We start from the raw sequence: 12,958 nt of genomic DNA, 5'->3' as shown, positions 1-12,958 counted from the left end.
GATCAGTCGACCAGTCGCTTAGGCTTTTTATATTATATAGATAGGCAAAAACATAGAAAACTTGTCCATCACAGATTAAATGAATAAAATTTGGGGATATTCGTACAATGAATTTTTATTCACCCACAAAAAAGAATCTTGAAAATATTATGCTAAATGAAAGAACCCAGATGCAAAAGCCATTTATTATATGATTTCATTAATATGAAATGGAATTCTCCTCCAGAAAAGACAGAAAATAGATTAGTGATTGCCAAGGGCTAATGGGTAGGTTTTGTTGAGGGGACGGGGAGAGGGAGGGGACGTTGGGGGGGTTAATGGAGGGGAATGAGGAGTGACTGCTAACAGATATGGGAGTTGGGGGGGAATAATGAAAATGCTCTAAAATTAGATAGTGGTGATGGTTGCACATGTCTGTGACTATATTAAAAATCACTGAATTGTATACTTTAAAGGGTGAATTTTATGGGTTGTGACTTACATTTCAATAAAGCTACTATTTTTTAAAAAACATTCACACTCAAGGTTCAAGATTTAGTAAAAATAACTATTTAGACTAGTTTAACAAGATAATTCTTCAGTGAAATGCGTGTTTAACTGCAAGTGCAATGTCATAAAGAATATAACTAGTATAGTTTTGTGCCACTGCTTTGATTTGTGCTAAGACATAAGCAGTTTTAGCCACCATCGGGAAAATGTCAACACAATGAAAAAGGCAAATAACTTCAGTATTCTTATGAAAAGTAGTTTGACATCAAGGACCTCTAAGAGAGTCATAGAGATCCCCCAGGGGTCCACAGACCACACTTTGAGAACTGTTGCTCTAAACCACAGCTTCAGAAGACTCAAGTGCAATTAAAGGCTGTCCAAGAACAGACCTGAGGCTTTACGACAATTCCAATTTTCTAAGCATATATTGCAAATTTTTCAAAAGAAAAAAAAGTAGTCTTTATTGTGATGGAAATTATTTCAATAAATTAAATGTAAATAAACAAATAAATAAATAAATAAATATTAAATTTAAGCATCCCAATTTAAGAATTTAGAATCACTGACTTAATGGAGGGTTAAAATCTCCACAAAATCCCACCCTGCCAGAGTTACTCAATTGATTGAGCTCCTCCTGTGCACCAAAAGATTGACGGTTAAATTCCCAGTCAAGGCACATACTCAGGTTGCAGGTTCTCAAATATGAAAAGTAAAATATCAAAGTTTCTCTCTCACATTGATGTTTTTCTCTTTCTCTCCCCATTTCCCTGCCCCCTCTCTTCTTTCCTGTCTCTCTAGATCAATGAAAAACATATCCTTAGGTAAGAATTTAAATATTAAAAAAAAATTAAAATCTCCACAAAAGAACAAATTAAAGTAGAAGAGTAAAAGGATTTAGTACAACAGAGTAAGATGTTATCTAAATAAACATTATAACACATAATGTTCATAGCATTTCTTTTAAAACTATACTATTTAATTCTTGCACAAAAAAAGAGTAGACTTCTGAAATTTCTACCCCATACTATAACAACATGTCTAGCACAACTAAGTTCAAAGCCCACTATACACTTATAAGAATAAACTATCAAAGAATCAAAGAATTTTAGGTCTGGGAAGCTAACTTAGATATAGTTACTTAGTCCAACAACCCAATTTTACATGATGAGGAAACTGAGTTTTGCAAGAGAAAAAGTAACTTGCCCAAAATCACACAGCTAGCTAGCTACTGGCTGAGACAACAGTACCATGTTTTTACTATGCCAGATTCCCCAATTAGATATAGTGCAGAAAACACTGAACTTACATCACACCAAGGATGACCAAGACACTTTACCTGCCAAATACAAATTTTGTAATGTCTGACAACACCAATCAGATGTGAAAACAAATACAGAATTGAGTAAGGAAAAACTACAAATATACTGGCATAATAGAGAAATAAATCTTTGACTTCAAATTTCAATGAACAATTTGGAAGACACTTTGATGTCTACTTTTCATACAAATTTAGGGTAACATCTCTAAAGATAGATACTGATAAACATCTAAAGCAAAATATTTCCCTACATATTAACAAATCACTGAACCTATCTATGGTTACAATATGACTTAAGACTTACCTGCAGGACTGTCAGCATTCTCTCCTGGGTGTAGCTGTATACCAGTAGAATCTATAGAGTTTACTGTAACTGTCTGTAGATTTGGCAACTGACCAGTGCTTAGACTAACTGGAGTTGAAGTCAGGGCTCCACCTGCTGCAACTTGACCAAGCGTAAGTGTCTGAACAGGTGTCAAAGTTATTTGTTGGGCAGCAGTATTCTGTATTTGCAAATTCTGCAAGTTCTGGACCCCTTGTACTTGAAAGGTTTGCCAAGTTATTTGTCCAGAAGGGCTCACTGTCTGTGCCTGAATTAAAAAGGTTCCAGGATTCAGCTGCAACTGAAGATTTTGCAAAGCCTGTTGTGATATATTTTGACCACTTGCTTGCACACCATGGATTGTCTGTGGTGTAATACCTTGCACAATTTGGGCTTGACTGGTTGGCTGCTGAGACTCTTGAAGTTGTAGATGTTGTACAATAGGCTGTGCTGTAGAAACCTGAATATTCTGAGCCTGTGTCTCTTCAGAAACAGGCGACTGGATGTAATTTCCCTGAAGATCTGAAGAATGGACTTGCCCACTAGACGTAGTCAAGCTATTTGTGTTTTGTTGCAATATACCTGTACTATCTATAGTAACAGGCAACTGTGATGAAGAGGACGTTGGCACAAATAAATCTGTATCAGTATTAGTTTCATTAATATCAGGAGAAACCCGCTCACCAGTCCTTTCTGAATTGTCTGAACTATCCATAGCTTGTCCTGTATTTATCAAATGTCCATCGGCATTAATGCCTGCAGTCATTGTCTGAGAACTGCCCGAGAGTCCCAAAGAATCTAGATCGACACTGTTGATTGGTACAAAGGTAATATTTCCTGGCAGACCAAGAGGCACATTAGCAACTACTTGGGTTTGGCCAGGAAAAGATGAACCACCAATTGTAACTCCCTGAACCTGGACTTGACCAGTCTGTGGTATGAGATTCTGAATATTAGCAGGAGGAGTTCCAGAGGCAAGCAAGGTTTGATTAGAGCCAGGAATGATCTGAATTTGACCACTTTCTTGATTTATACCTCCATTATCTGAAGTTCCTGTGAAGCCAATCTGAACCTGTTGACTATCTGTTGACTGAATCTGTGGTATTACTTGATATTGAACATTGGACACTGTACCATTCGATGACTCTGATCCTGGTGCAACTGAAAATATTTGTTGATTCTGCAAATTCTGAAGGGGAAGAACATACTGCCCACTCGAAGTAGCAGCACTGGGAATCTGTACTAGATTACCCGCTTCATCTTTTATAGTTGTAGGTGTGGCTGACAAAACCTCCCATCGGTTTGGTGCTCCTCCTAACTGTACAGCAGCCAAATCACCTGTCTGGATGAAGAAAACAAAAACTGTTTTGAGATATATATTTGTAGTAGAGTTAAACCAGTCCTCAAAACTCTAAAAATTGATATAAATCCTACTACCTAAAAATAAAAGTTATCTTAGTAACACAGTGGAGTTCAAATATAGAAGCAGTACTATAAAACCTACAGCCCTGGCCAGTTGGTTAGAGCATCACCTGATACACCACAGTTGCAGGTTCGATCCCCCATCAAAGCACGTACAAGAATCAACCAATGAATGCACGAATTAAGTGGAACAACAAATCGATCTTGATAGTCTGAGTTCAGGCTCTCTCTCTTCCTCTCCCCCCGCCCTTCTCTCTCTATTAAAAATTTCAGAAAATAAACTACAATAATTATCATTTCCAATTTTTTTATTGTAAAAATAACCCATGCTATTTGAGCAGGAAAAAATTTCAGTAAGCAGTCTTTGCTTTATGACCATTAACTGATCTTTTATTCCCTCATCTATGATCTCTAATGCTATGCAGTTAAAAATAATAGAAGTTGCCGAGGCCGGTTTGGCTCAGGGGATAGAGCATCGGCCTGCGGACTGAAGGGTCCCAGGTTCGATTCCGGTCAGGGGCATGTACCTGGGTTGCGGGCACATCCCCAGTGGGAGATGTGCAGGAGGCGGCTGATCGATGTTTCTCTCTCATCGATGTTTCTAACTCTCTGTCTCTCTCCCTTCCTCTCTGTAAAAAATCAATAAAATATATTTTTAAAAAATAATAATAATAATAGAAGTGGCTAGAAAAAAAGTATAAACAGCTCAAACCAGACATACCTCAAACACTGAAAAAAAATTCAAAAAATATACAGTGCACTAAAATATCAGGTGCATTATATATGAGAAAAAAAGAAACATTAGTGCAGTGTTATCAAACCATGTGAATTAGATTTGTATATTATTGATCTAAACCTTTAATGAAATAATTAAAGCAACTCTTTTATGGCATGTATTAATGCACTCCAGAGCAAACACATGGCTAGGGATATTCTATTAGCAATTCTTTATTTTTCCCATGAATTACTTTAAAAAAATGACACCTTTAAAAATTTAACGAGGAAAGGTTATTGCCCCATGACTACATGGCAAAGTCACCCCATCTGAAAAGTTTTTCTAACATCCAAGAGCCAGAGGATATAAACTGTGGCTTTACCTAGTATTCTTTTTAAGTTTACAGTAAAGTGCCCATCATTTACATTTTGCAATCTGTGACCTGTTGGAAACTCAGATATCATCCCAATACTTTAAAAATAAGATTAGAAAAACACCAGTGTAGAAAAGGAAAAAGCAATAAAATCCTACATGTCAATGTCAAAGGACAGATTTCTTTTTAGGGCATAGTAACAGTAATGTCTAGCATTTGAGCTGGGGTGTTTTTTTTTTAATGCCAAGTACTCTAATTGGGGTTTATGAGATTTTATTATTTATTCCTTTCAACAATCCTGAGGTAGGTGTTATCATTATTCACATTTCACAGAGGAGAAAATTGAGGGACAAATCACAGAGCTATCAAATGCCAAGACAAGATATAAAACTAGGCCAAGTCAAACTCCAGAACCCAGGCCCTTAAATACTATACCATACTGTCTCCCACTAAGACCAGGGATAAAGACATGAGGAATAAAATCCTATATTAATTACCATCAAAATAAAACGATTCCTATCCCACTTCCTTCTAATCTATGTGATTTCCTAAAACACCACATATCAGTAGACAATGAGAGCATACGCACATCTAGCCCAGCATTCTAAACCTAGGATCCATGCCTGAGTTTCAAAGGATCTTTGAATCCTCTAATAGCATACCAACTTTTTGAGCAAGTGAAAAGTATAATGGGGGAGGGGAGGATACTCTGTCTAGGATTTAAACATATTCTCAAAAGGGGTCTGTGGCCATAAAAAAAGGTTAGACAAATAGTGTTCTCTCAACATAACCCATTCCACATTTTTAATACAAATATCACAGAACCAGAAGATCTTAAAAGTTTATTAAAGAAACTCATTACCTAATTTTCATATAGAAGCACAGTTAAAAGTATGTATTTCAATGAATAAAACCACAGTATTAATGACACAATTCAAGATATTTGTGCATATCTGTCAAAATGAAATAAACATATGAGTAATCCCATGAGATACACAATCTTTTCCATCAAATGGTTCACAATCTATCCAAGCAGCCATACACATACATGCTACTATATGTGAAAAGTATATACTAGCCATATGATCAAAACACTATTTGGGAACATAAAAGACTAAAAAACAAATATCTCACATAAGTTATATTTAAAGTAACCTTAGAATAAAATTTAATAATTCGCTTTGGGTAGTTAGGAAATAGAGACAGAGGAATTAATAAAGGTATAAAAACAATAAAGTCACAGACAAAAAGAAACATGTAGTTTGGTGTTCAAGGGAGGATCCAGAAAAGGTTCAGATTCAGAGAAAAGGAGAACAGGACTAGACAGTTTTATCAGGGCCTGTAGTAAATGGCTTTGTAGATTCTGCTAAGGAGTTTGGACTTTATCCTGCAGACAGTGAATGAAAGCTATAAAAGGCACAATCAGATGTTTTATAGAGATAAACTAAGGCACAGTGAAGAAGACTGAAAGGCGGAAGAGAGTACAAGCAGAGAAACTGTGGGACCAGTACAAACATCTAAGCCTGAACTAAAACAATGATCACTTAAGTACAATCTTTTGCCCTAGTCCAGGGGTCCTCAAACTTTTTAAACAGGGTGCCAGTTCACTGTCCCTCCGGCCGTTGGAGGGCCGGACTATAGTTTAAAAAAAAACTATGAACAAATTCCCATGCACACTGCACACATCTTATTTTGAAGTAAAAAAACAAAACGGGAACAAATACAATATTTGTATTTGCATGTGGCCCGCGGGCCGTAGTTTGAGGACCCCTGCCTAGTCGGTTTGGCTCAGTGGATAGAGTGTTGGCCTGAGGACCTAGGGGTCCCGGGTTCAATTCCGGTGAAGAGCACGTACCTTGGTTGTGGGCTCGTGCAGGAGGCAACCAATCGATGTAAGACACATCAATGTTTCTGTCTTTCCCTCTCCCTTTCACTCTCCCTAAAAATCAATGGAAAAATATCCTCGGGTGAGGATTAACAAAAAATAAAAATAAATAAATAAATAAATAAATAAATAAATAAATACAATCTTTTAAATCTATTAAACGTATTAAAATGAAGCACCAAACATTAATGTCACACATCATTCAACTTCTATCTGGTACAGAAATTAGAAGGTTAAGTCATCTTTCCTTATGTTAAAGTAACAATTCACGTTTCATTTCTGTCTCTCTTGGCATTTTAAATAAACTAAAGATATGTTAATCTGTACTTTATACTGAAACCTGCAGTACAGTATGTCTAAAAACCAATTCTTATCTTAAGGTTATTGATCACCTTTAAAGAATCAACTGTTGAATTTTTTTCTGACTAGCATTAAATTTACAATTATTTAACTTATATAAAAGAATATAGTGTCTCAGATACAAATTAACTTTATAATGCTAGCATTTAGACCCTTTATCATCTTTTTAAAAGTTAACTTATGGCATATAATGTATTCTTTTCACAGAAAAATAACAGGGCAGATATTCAACCATCAGTGAACAGCTTTCTAGTCAAGAAATTCTTTGAAAATAAATACAACTACTCAAATGACAATTCTGAGTAAATACTACCCAAGCACACTCCTCCCTCTCCAGAAGCTAAATAAAATAAACTGTAGTACCACTTTTTTCCAACAAAGCAGGTCATTAATTGAAGGGAAATCCCCTCCTCCAAAAAAGAAACTACCAAAAAAAGGGAAATCCCCAAATCTAGGACAAAATGATTTGAACATTTTTTAATAAAGTGAAAAACATATAAAAATATTTATGCCCTGGCATGTGTCTCAGTGTTTAGAGCATCCTCCCTTACACTGAAGGGTAGAGGATTCCAGGAGAGGGCACATAAGCAGGTTGAGGGTTTGATCCCAGTTGGGGGGCATGCATGAGGCAGCCAATTGATGTTTCTCTATCACATCAATGTCTGTCTGTCTGTCTGTCTGTCTCTCTCTCTCTCCCTTCCTCCCTCTCCTGACTTCCCTCCCTCTCCTCCTCCCTTCCTCTCTCTCTGAAATCAATGGAAAAAAATGTCCTCAAGTGAGGATTAAAATTTATTTATTTATGTATTTATGCATCTATTAATGTTGTTTATTTATTTATTTAGCCCAAGCCTGGAGGGGGGGGGGGAATAGCTAGGAACAGCAAGAGATAATTTAATAAAGAAAAAAAAAATACAGCAATAAGCCCTGGCTGGTTTGGCTCAGTGGATAGAGCGTCAGCCCTGGACTGAAGAGTCCCGGGTTCAATTCTGAGCAAGGGCCTGTACTTCGGTTGCAGGCTCAATCCTGACCCTGGTCGGGGCATGCGGGAGGCAGCCAATCAATGTGTTTCGCTCACATTGATGTTTCTCTTTGTGTCTTTCCTCTTCCCTTCCACTCTCTAAATATTCTTGGGTGAGGATTAACAAAAAGAAGAAGAAAGCAATAAAAAATGTTTTTCTTTAATGAAATAACTTACAGTTTTAAAAGATTTACTAAATGCTAATTTTTTAAAACCTCACTACAGAATCTTTTTTAAACTGATTTTTAGAGAGAGGAAGGGAGAACATCAATGTGAGAAAGAAACGATCAGTTTGCCCCCTACAAGCCCACACCCGGGCCCCAACCTGGGATCACACCTGCAACCTAGGTGTGTCCTCTGACGGGGAATCGGACCTGTAACCTTTTGATACACAGGATGATGCTCCAAACAAGTGAGCCACTCAGTCAGGGCTGTGCTCTTTTTTTTTTTTTTTTTTTTAACGGAATGAGGAAAAATACTTAATCAGAAAACTACTAGACTTCCATGATTTAAGCTAAGATTGTGCTGGGGAAAGAGGAATATATTGAGCTAGCGAAAAGAACCCATAACTGAGTTCTGGTCCTAGCTAGAACTGTAGAATTGTGTGTGATTTAGAGAAGAACTTCTGTTAAAAATGGGGAAAATATTACCCTAGAGCAGCGGTTCTCAACCTGTGGGTCGCGACCCCTTTGGCGGTCGAACGACCCTTTCACAGGGGTCGCCTAAGACCATCCTGCATATCAGATATTTACATTACGATTCATAAGAGTAGCAACATTACAGTTATGAAGTTGCAACGAAAATAATTTTATGGTTGGGTCACAACATGAGGAACTGTATTTAAAGGGCCAGGAGGTTGAGAACCACTGCCCTAGAGGGTTCTAAGAATCAAAACTGCTAACCTTTACAAACTATAAGGCATTATACAATCCTAAGGCATCATTATGATTACTAAAATTTTAAGGACAGATTTGAAAAACACCCATTAGATGACTAGCACAATTCCTGGATCAAAGATCAGTAGGTATTTGTTGAATGAATAGTTAAAGGTATCTTACTTTAAAACCATTGCAAAGAAAGTGATAGAAAAAAATGGATAAAACTGACCCTGAGATATTAGTCTTCTGTGAAAAACTACATCAATTTTAAACCTATTTATTTCCATAACTCCATAATGAATAAGTCCCAGATATTTCAAACTACAAAGCCTACTAAGACCATTCATTTGTAAGAAATTTCATCAGCAGCATACCACTAAAAGACATAAAGTACTCTAGATACCAAAAGGGAAAGGGCTAAATTAGAAAATCATCTAAGAGCAAAAAGAGCTGTAAAAACTCTGCTGTTAGGCTATCTGGAAATACTATATAAAACAAAGGAAGAGAGAGCATAAAATCACATAACCCAGGCAAGAACTAGTATTTGGTTTAGGATCAAGACAACCCTTTACATAAACTTCACACTAAAAGAAAAATCCACCAGTGTTTCTCTCAGTAACTTTAACATTCTCATTTGACAACAAACAAACAAAATACTATCTAAATACTTCCCATATTTAGGTGGAAGTTGGCATTACTGTAAAAAGTTGTAACTCTAAGGTACTCTAAGGTTCCTTCTGCATATAAACACATAATTACACAGTGAAAGGACCACAACCCAGAGTAGCCCTGAAACGCTACTACAGCAGTTCATTACAAGGGCATTCTCCAGTACAACCAGGCATAAAAATGGGATGGAGGTGGGGACTTGGGGATGAGAGAAAAGAAAAAAAAAGGTTTATCTTCTCAGATGATACCTGTAGATAGGGAAAAAGAAAAAATTCATACCACTTACTGCATAGCATTTGAAAAGGATTATTAACTTCTCAGTTCCCACAAATGGGCTTTATATGAAAGCCAAACCGGCAAGCAAAGAGTGTAACCAGAAACAAGAAAGTATGAAGCTAAGGTAGAAACAAACGAAAAACCAGTCTTAGGTAAGTACATACTCAAGTTTCTTGAAATCTTCAAGGAACACTAAAGAACTCAAACAGACTTCAAATAAAAACAAATACCCAATGAATTCATTACAATGACAATGTAGATCTTTTTAAGTAATGGTAAAAATAACCTCTTTTAAAAAAGTAAGCTATAGTTCATTTTTTAGCTCACCAACATGTATATACTAAATTAATGAACACTAAATTTACAACCTAAAGTGAAGATCAGGCAACAACTTTTATATTATGTACTTGTTCAGCTTATTACACTACAGTACAAATGAAATAAATTAATAATCCATAAGTACATACAAACACAAAACAGGTAAGTTAATATTTCACAAAGGTCTACTTTACTCCGTTCCCTGATTTATTACAAAACTTAACTACACAAAAAAAGGAGGACCTATGTAATACTTTCAACAATAAAGTTTTTTTTTAATTAACTACACAACTTTTAATAATAAAGTAGAAAAGAGCCTTGCCATCAAACCAACCTTGGGAGTCCCTGGTGTAGGACAATACAGGTGAGATTGCTTTGTGATTAGATCTATTCAGTACAGTACTGAGGGTACCCATTCTTGGCCAGGATCCAGGATGAACCCATATCATATTAAAACAAATTCTAAATTTGAAATAGTTAAAGCAAATCTCTAGTGCAGGTGATTGGCTTTTTAATAACCTTTTAATCCTAAAATACCAAACTAAACTGGCATAAAATTGAAATGCATGTATTTCACTTGATTTTAAATATAATAATACTATATGCAATGTGGTGCCCTGGACTGGATCCTGGAACAGAAAATGGGCATTACTGAAAAAACTGGTAAAATCAGAATAAAATTTGTCGTTAATAATACTGTATCATTGTTAATTTCCTAGTTTTGGCAAATGTACCATGGCTATATTAACATTAGGGGAAGCTGGATGAAGGGAATACGGTAAACCCTCAAGTTCCATCTTTGCAACTTTTCTGTAAATTTAAAATTCTTCCAAAACAAGAATTTTAAAGAAACACAGCTACAAAAATAAAGCTCTCTATAGATATCTCAAGATTCCCAGTAGTTTGAGTAATTAAAGCAGATGATTAATAACATTTTCAGGTAGAAAAAAATTACCCATAAAATCACTTAAATTCTCATTTTCCAAGATGTACGTGTATGAAATTCATTTGAACAAGAAAAATAATTTTCCCATTTCCTAAGGCAAACATATTCAAGCCAGTCTTACCAATTTTACTCAGTGAAAAATTGTCTGCACAGGTACCAAACATACAAAGAAAAAAAAATGCTGCAACTGATTCTAGTTCATATTCATCTATAGGGAAATATATATCAGTAGAGATTTAGTAGTTCAGAGTATGAGTTGAAGAGGCATGGAAACAACTTTTCTACAAGTGATATATGGCCAGAGTAGGCTAAAGTTGGAGATAATATTCCATTCCTGGGACTGAGATTCATGTAAGATTCACATATACATGTACATATACATATTTTCACCTTCACTTCCTCCTTTACTTCTCCCCTCCCCCACTGGTGAGCTGACACCTAAACTTGGTAAGTTACAGCTACAAAAAGTTTTTTGTTCTAATTGAAAATATTAAAAAGGTAAGTAGAAGCAATCTGGCTTGCAATTTTACTTATGCAGTGGTTCCAATTTGTCTTGTCATTGTAGAGCTAGAGAGACGTAGTTCTTTAAAAAGGTTTATCAATCCATAAGTTGTTTAAAAGTAACAATGGCTCACACAAACATAATTTTATGCCTTTACATTTTAATCTGCTTACAAAAGCACAAAATTTAAAATCATACTTTTAAGACACTAAAACCATTCATCTCTCTCTACAATATAATTTGAAGCACTAAAATTACAAATACAACCTTTAACATAGATTAACTTTAGCTTCACTTTTACTGCCTAGAAATATTAAGAATTTCCAGCAGACTATATCAAATATCAAACTTTTTTGTCTACTGTGACTACTTCCAAGTATCACTACACACAAATCAAGTCCTATAATCCACCTCAAAGGGAAATTCAATTATTTTAATAAGTAAATACATCTATGTGTTACACTAATGCAACAGCAATGATTCCAGCAAATGTAAAAGTCACAAGCAACAGTGCTAAAAGCTGTTTTCCTAGATCATATGAATTAAGCCCTCAGGTAACACGTCAGCTCCTCCCCCTGCTCCAGACACACTAAACACACCACAAAAAAGCACCTACCCCGTCCCATCAGACTAGCAATGACAATAAGACGGCCTTACGAGCCAAATTCAACTGTGTAAGTATGGCGTGCATTAGCATGCATGCAAGTACAACTTCTTACATGTACTTCTGTTTCTAACACGGGTATTCAGGTTCAATTTCAAAAGCCAAAGTATTATCTAAGTAACTTCAGCGACTTCAGCAGCCGCTAATTAAATGTTTCACTTATTCCACTTACGAAAAATTACTGCAAAATAAGAGTCTGCAAAAACTAAAATTCGACCATTTAGAATGGTCACTGAAAAAAGCACTTCAAAGTATCCACTCCTGCGTACAAAAACATAATTCAAAGAGTAAACCTTCCTTCCTTCTTTTTTATTTTTTAACGATTTACGGTTTAAATCAGTAAGATCTAGTAACTTCCAACCGAAAAAGCTCCAGGTTCAACACACTAAGAACTGGAGACACTGTGCCTCCGGCTGCTACTATCCATGGCCGATAGGCTGTGCTTGAAAACGCCGTGGTGCTGGGAAGGAGTTTCCAGCGGTGATATGAATTACTCAAACATCCATTTTGGAGCCTTCCACCCCCGCCCTCGCAGACTTCATTTTGTAGCGAATCTGAACCGAGGTTCCGCAGTGACAATTTAAGAAAAGCCTGGGCTGGCTTCAGGCCCACACAAGTCTGTGGAGGAGCAGGAAAGGGCGCCCCGGCCGCGCCATCGGTCCGCATCGCCTCGGGGACCGCGCGGCTCCCGGGAGGCCTCGGGGCGGCGAGAGCCCCAAGCCCCGGAAGGGGGCGTGATCCTCTCGGGGGGGGCAGATGGGGGTAGATTTTACGCACGGTAAACGGGTGAGGCCCGAGCTGGG

At 36.7% G+C, this 12,958-nt stretch overlaps 1 protein-coding gene across 1 annotated transcript in view; it reads right to left on the bottom strand.

The window, feature by feature from the left end:
- Nucleotides 1-3,679, bottom strand: part of SP3 (Sp3 transcription factor) — a gene marked incomplete at its 5' end in the record, with an annotated part of 37,708 nt that extends 34,029 nt beyond the window's left edge. The window contains 2 exons of the mRNA XM_023743495.1: nucleotides 2,112-3,471; nucleotides 3,662-3,679. Of these exons, the coding sequence (XP_023599263.1) occupies nucleotides 2,112-3,471; nucleotides 3,662-3,679 (1,378 nt within the window). The remainder of the gene's footprint in view (nucleotides 1-2,111; nucleotides 3,472-3,661) is intronic.
- Nucleotides 3,680-12,958: the final 9,279 nt, after the last annotated feature.

Source organism: Myotis lucifugus, unplaced genomic scaffold, assembly GCF_000147115.1.
Source record: "Myotis lucifugus unplaced genomic scaffold, Myoluc2.0 scaffold_5, whole genome shotgun sequence".
Classification (NCBI taxonomy): domain Eukaryota; kingdom Metazoa; phylum Chordata; class Mammalia; order Chiroptera; family Vespertilionidae; genus Myotis; species Myotis lucifugus.
Note: the sequence above shows the minus strand (reverse complement) of the source record. Positions and strands in the feature narration are given on the sequence as shown.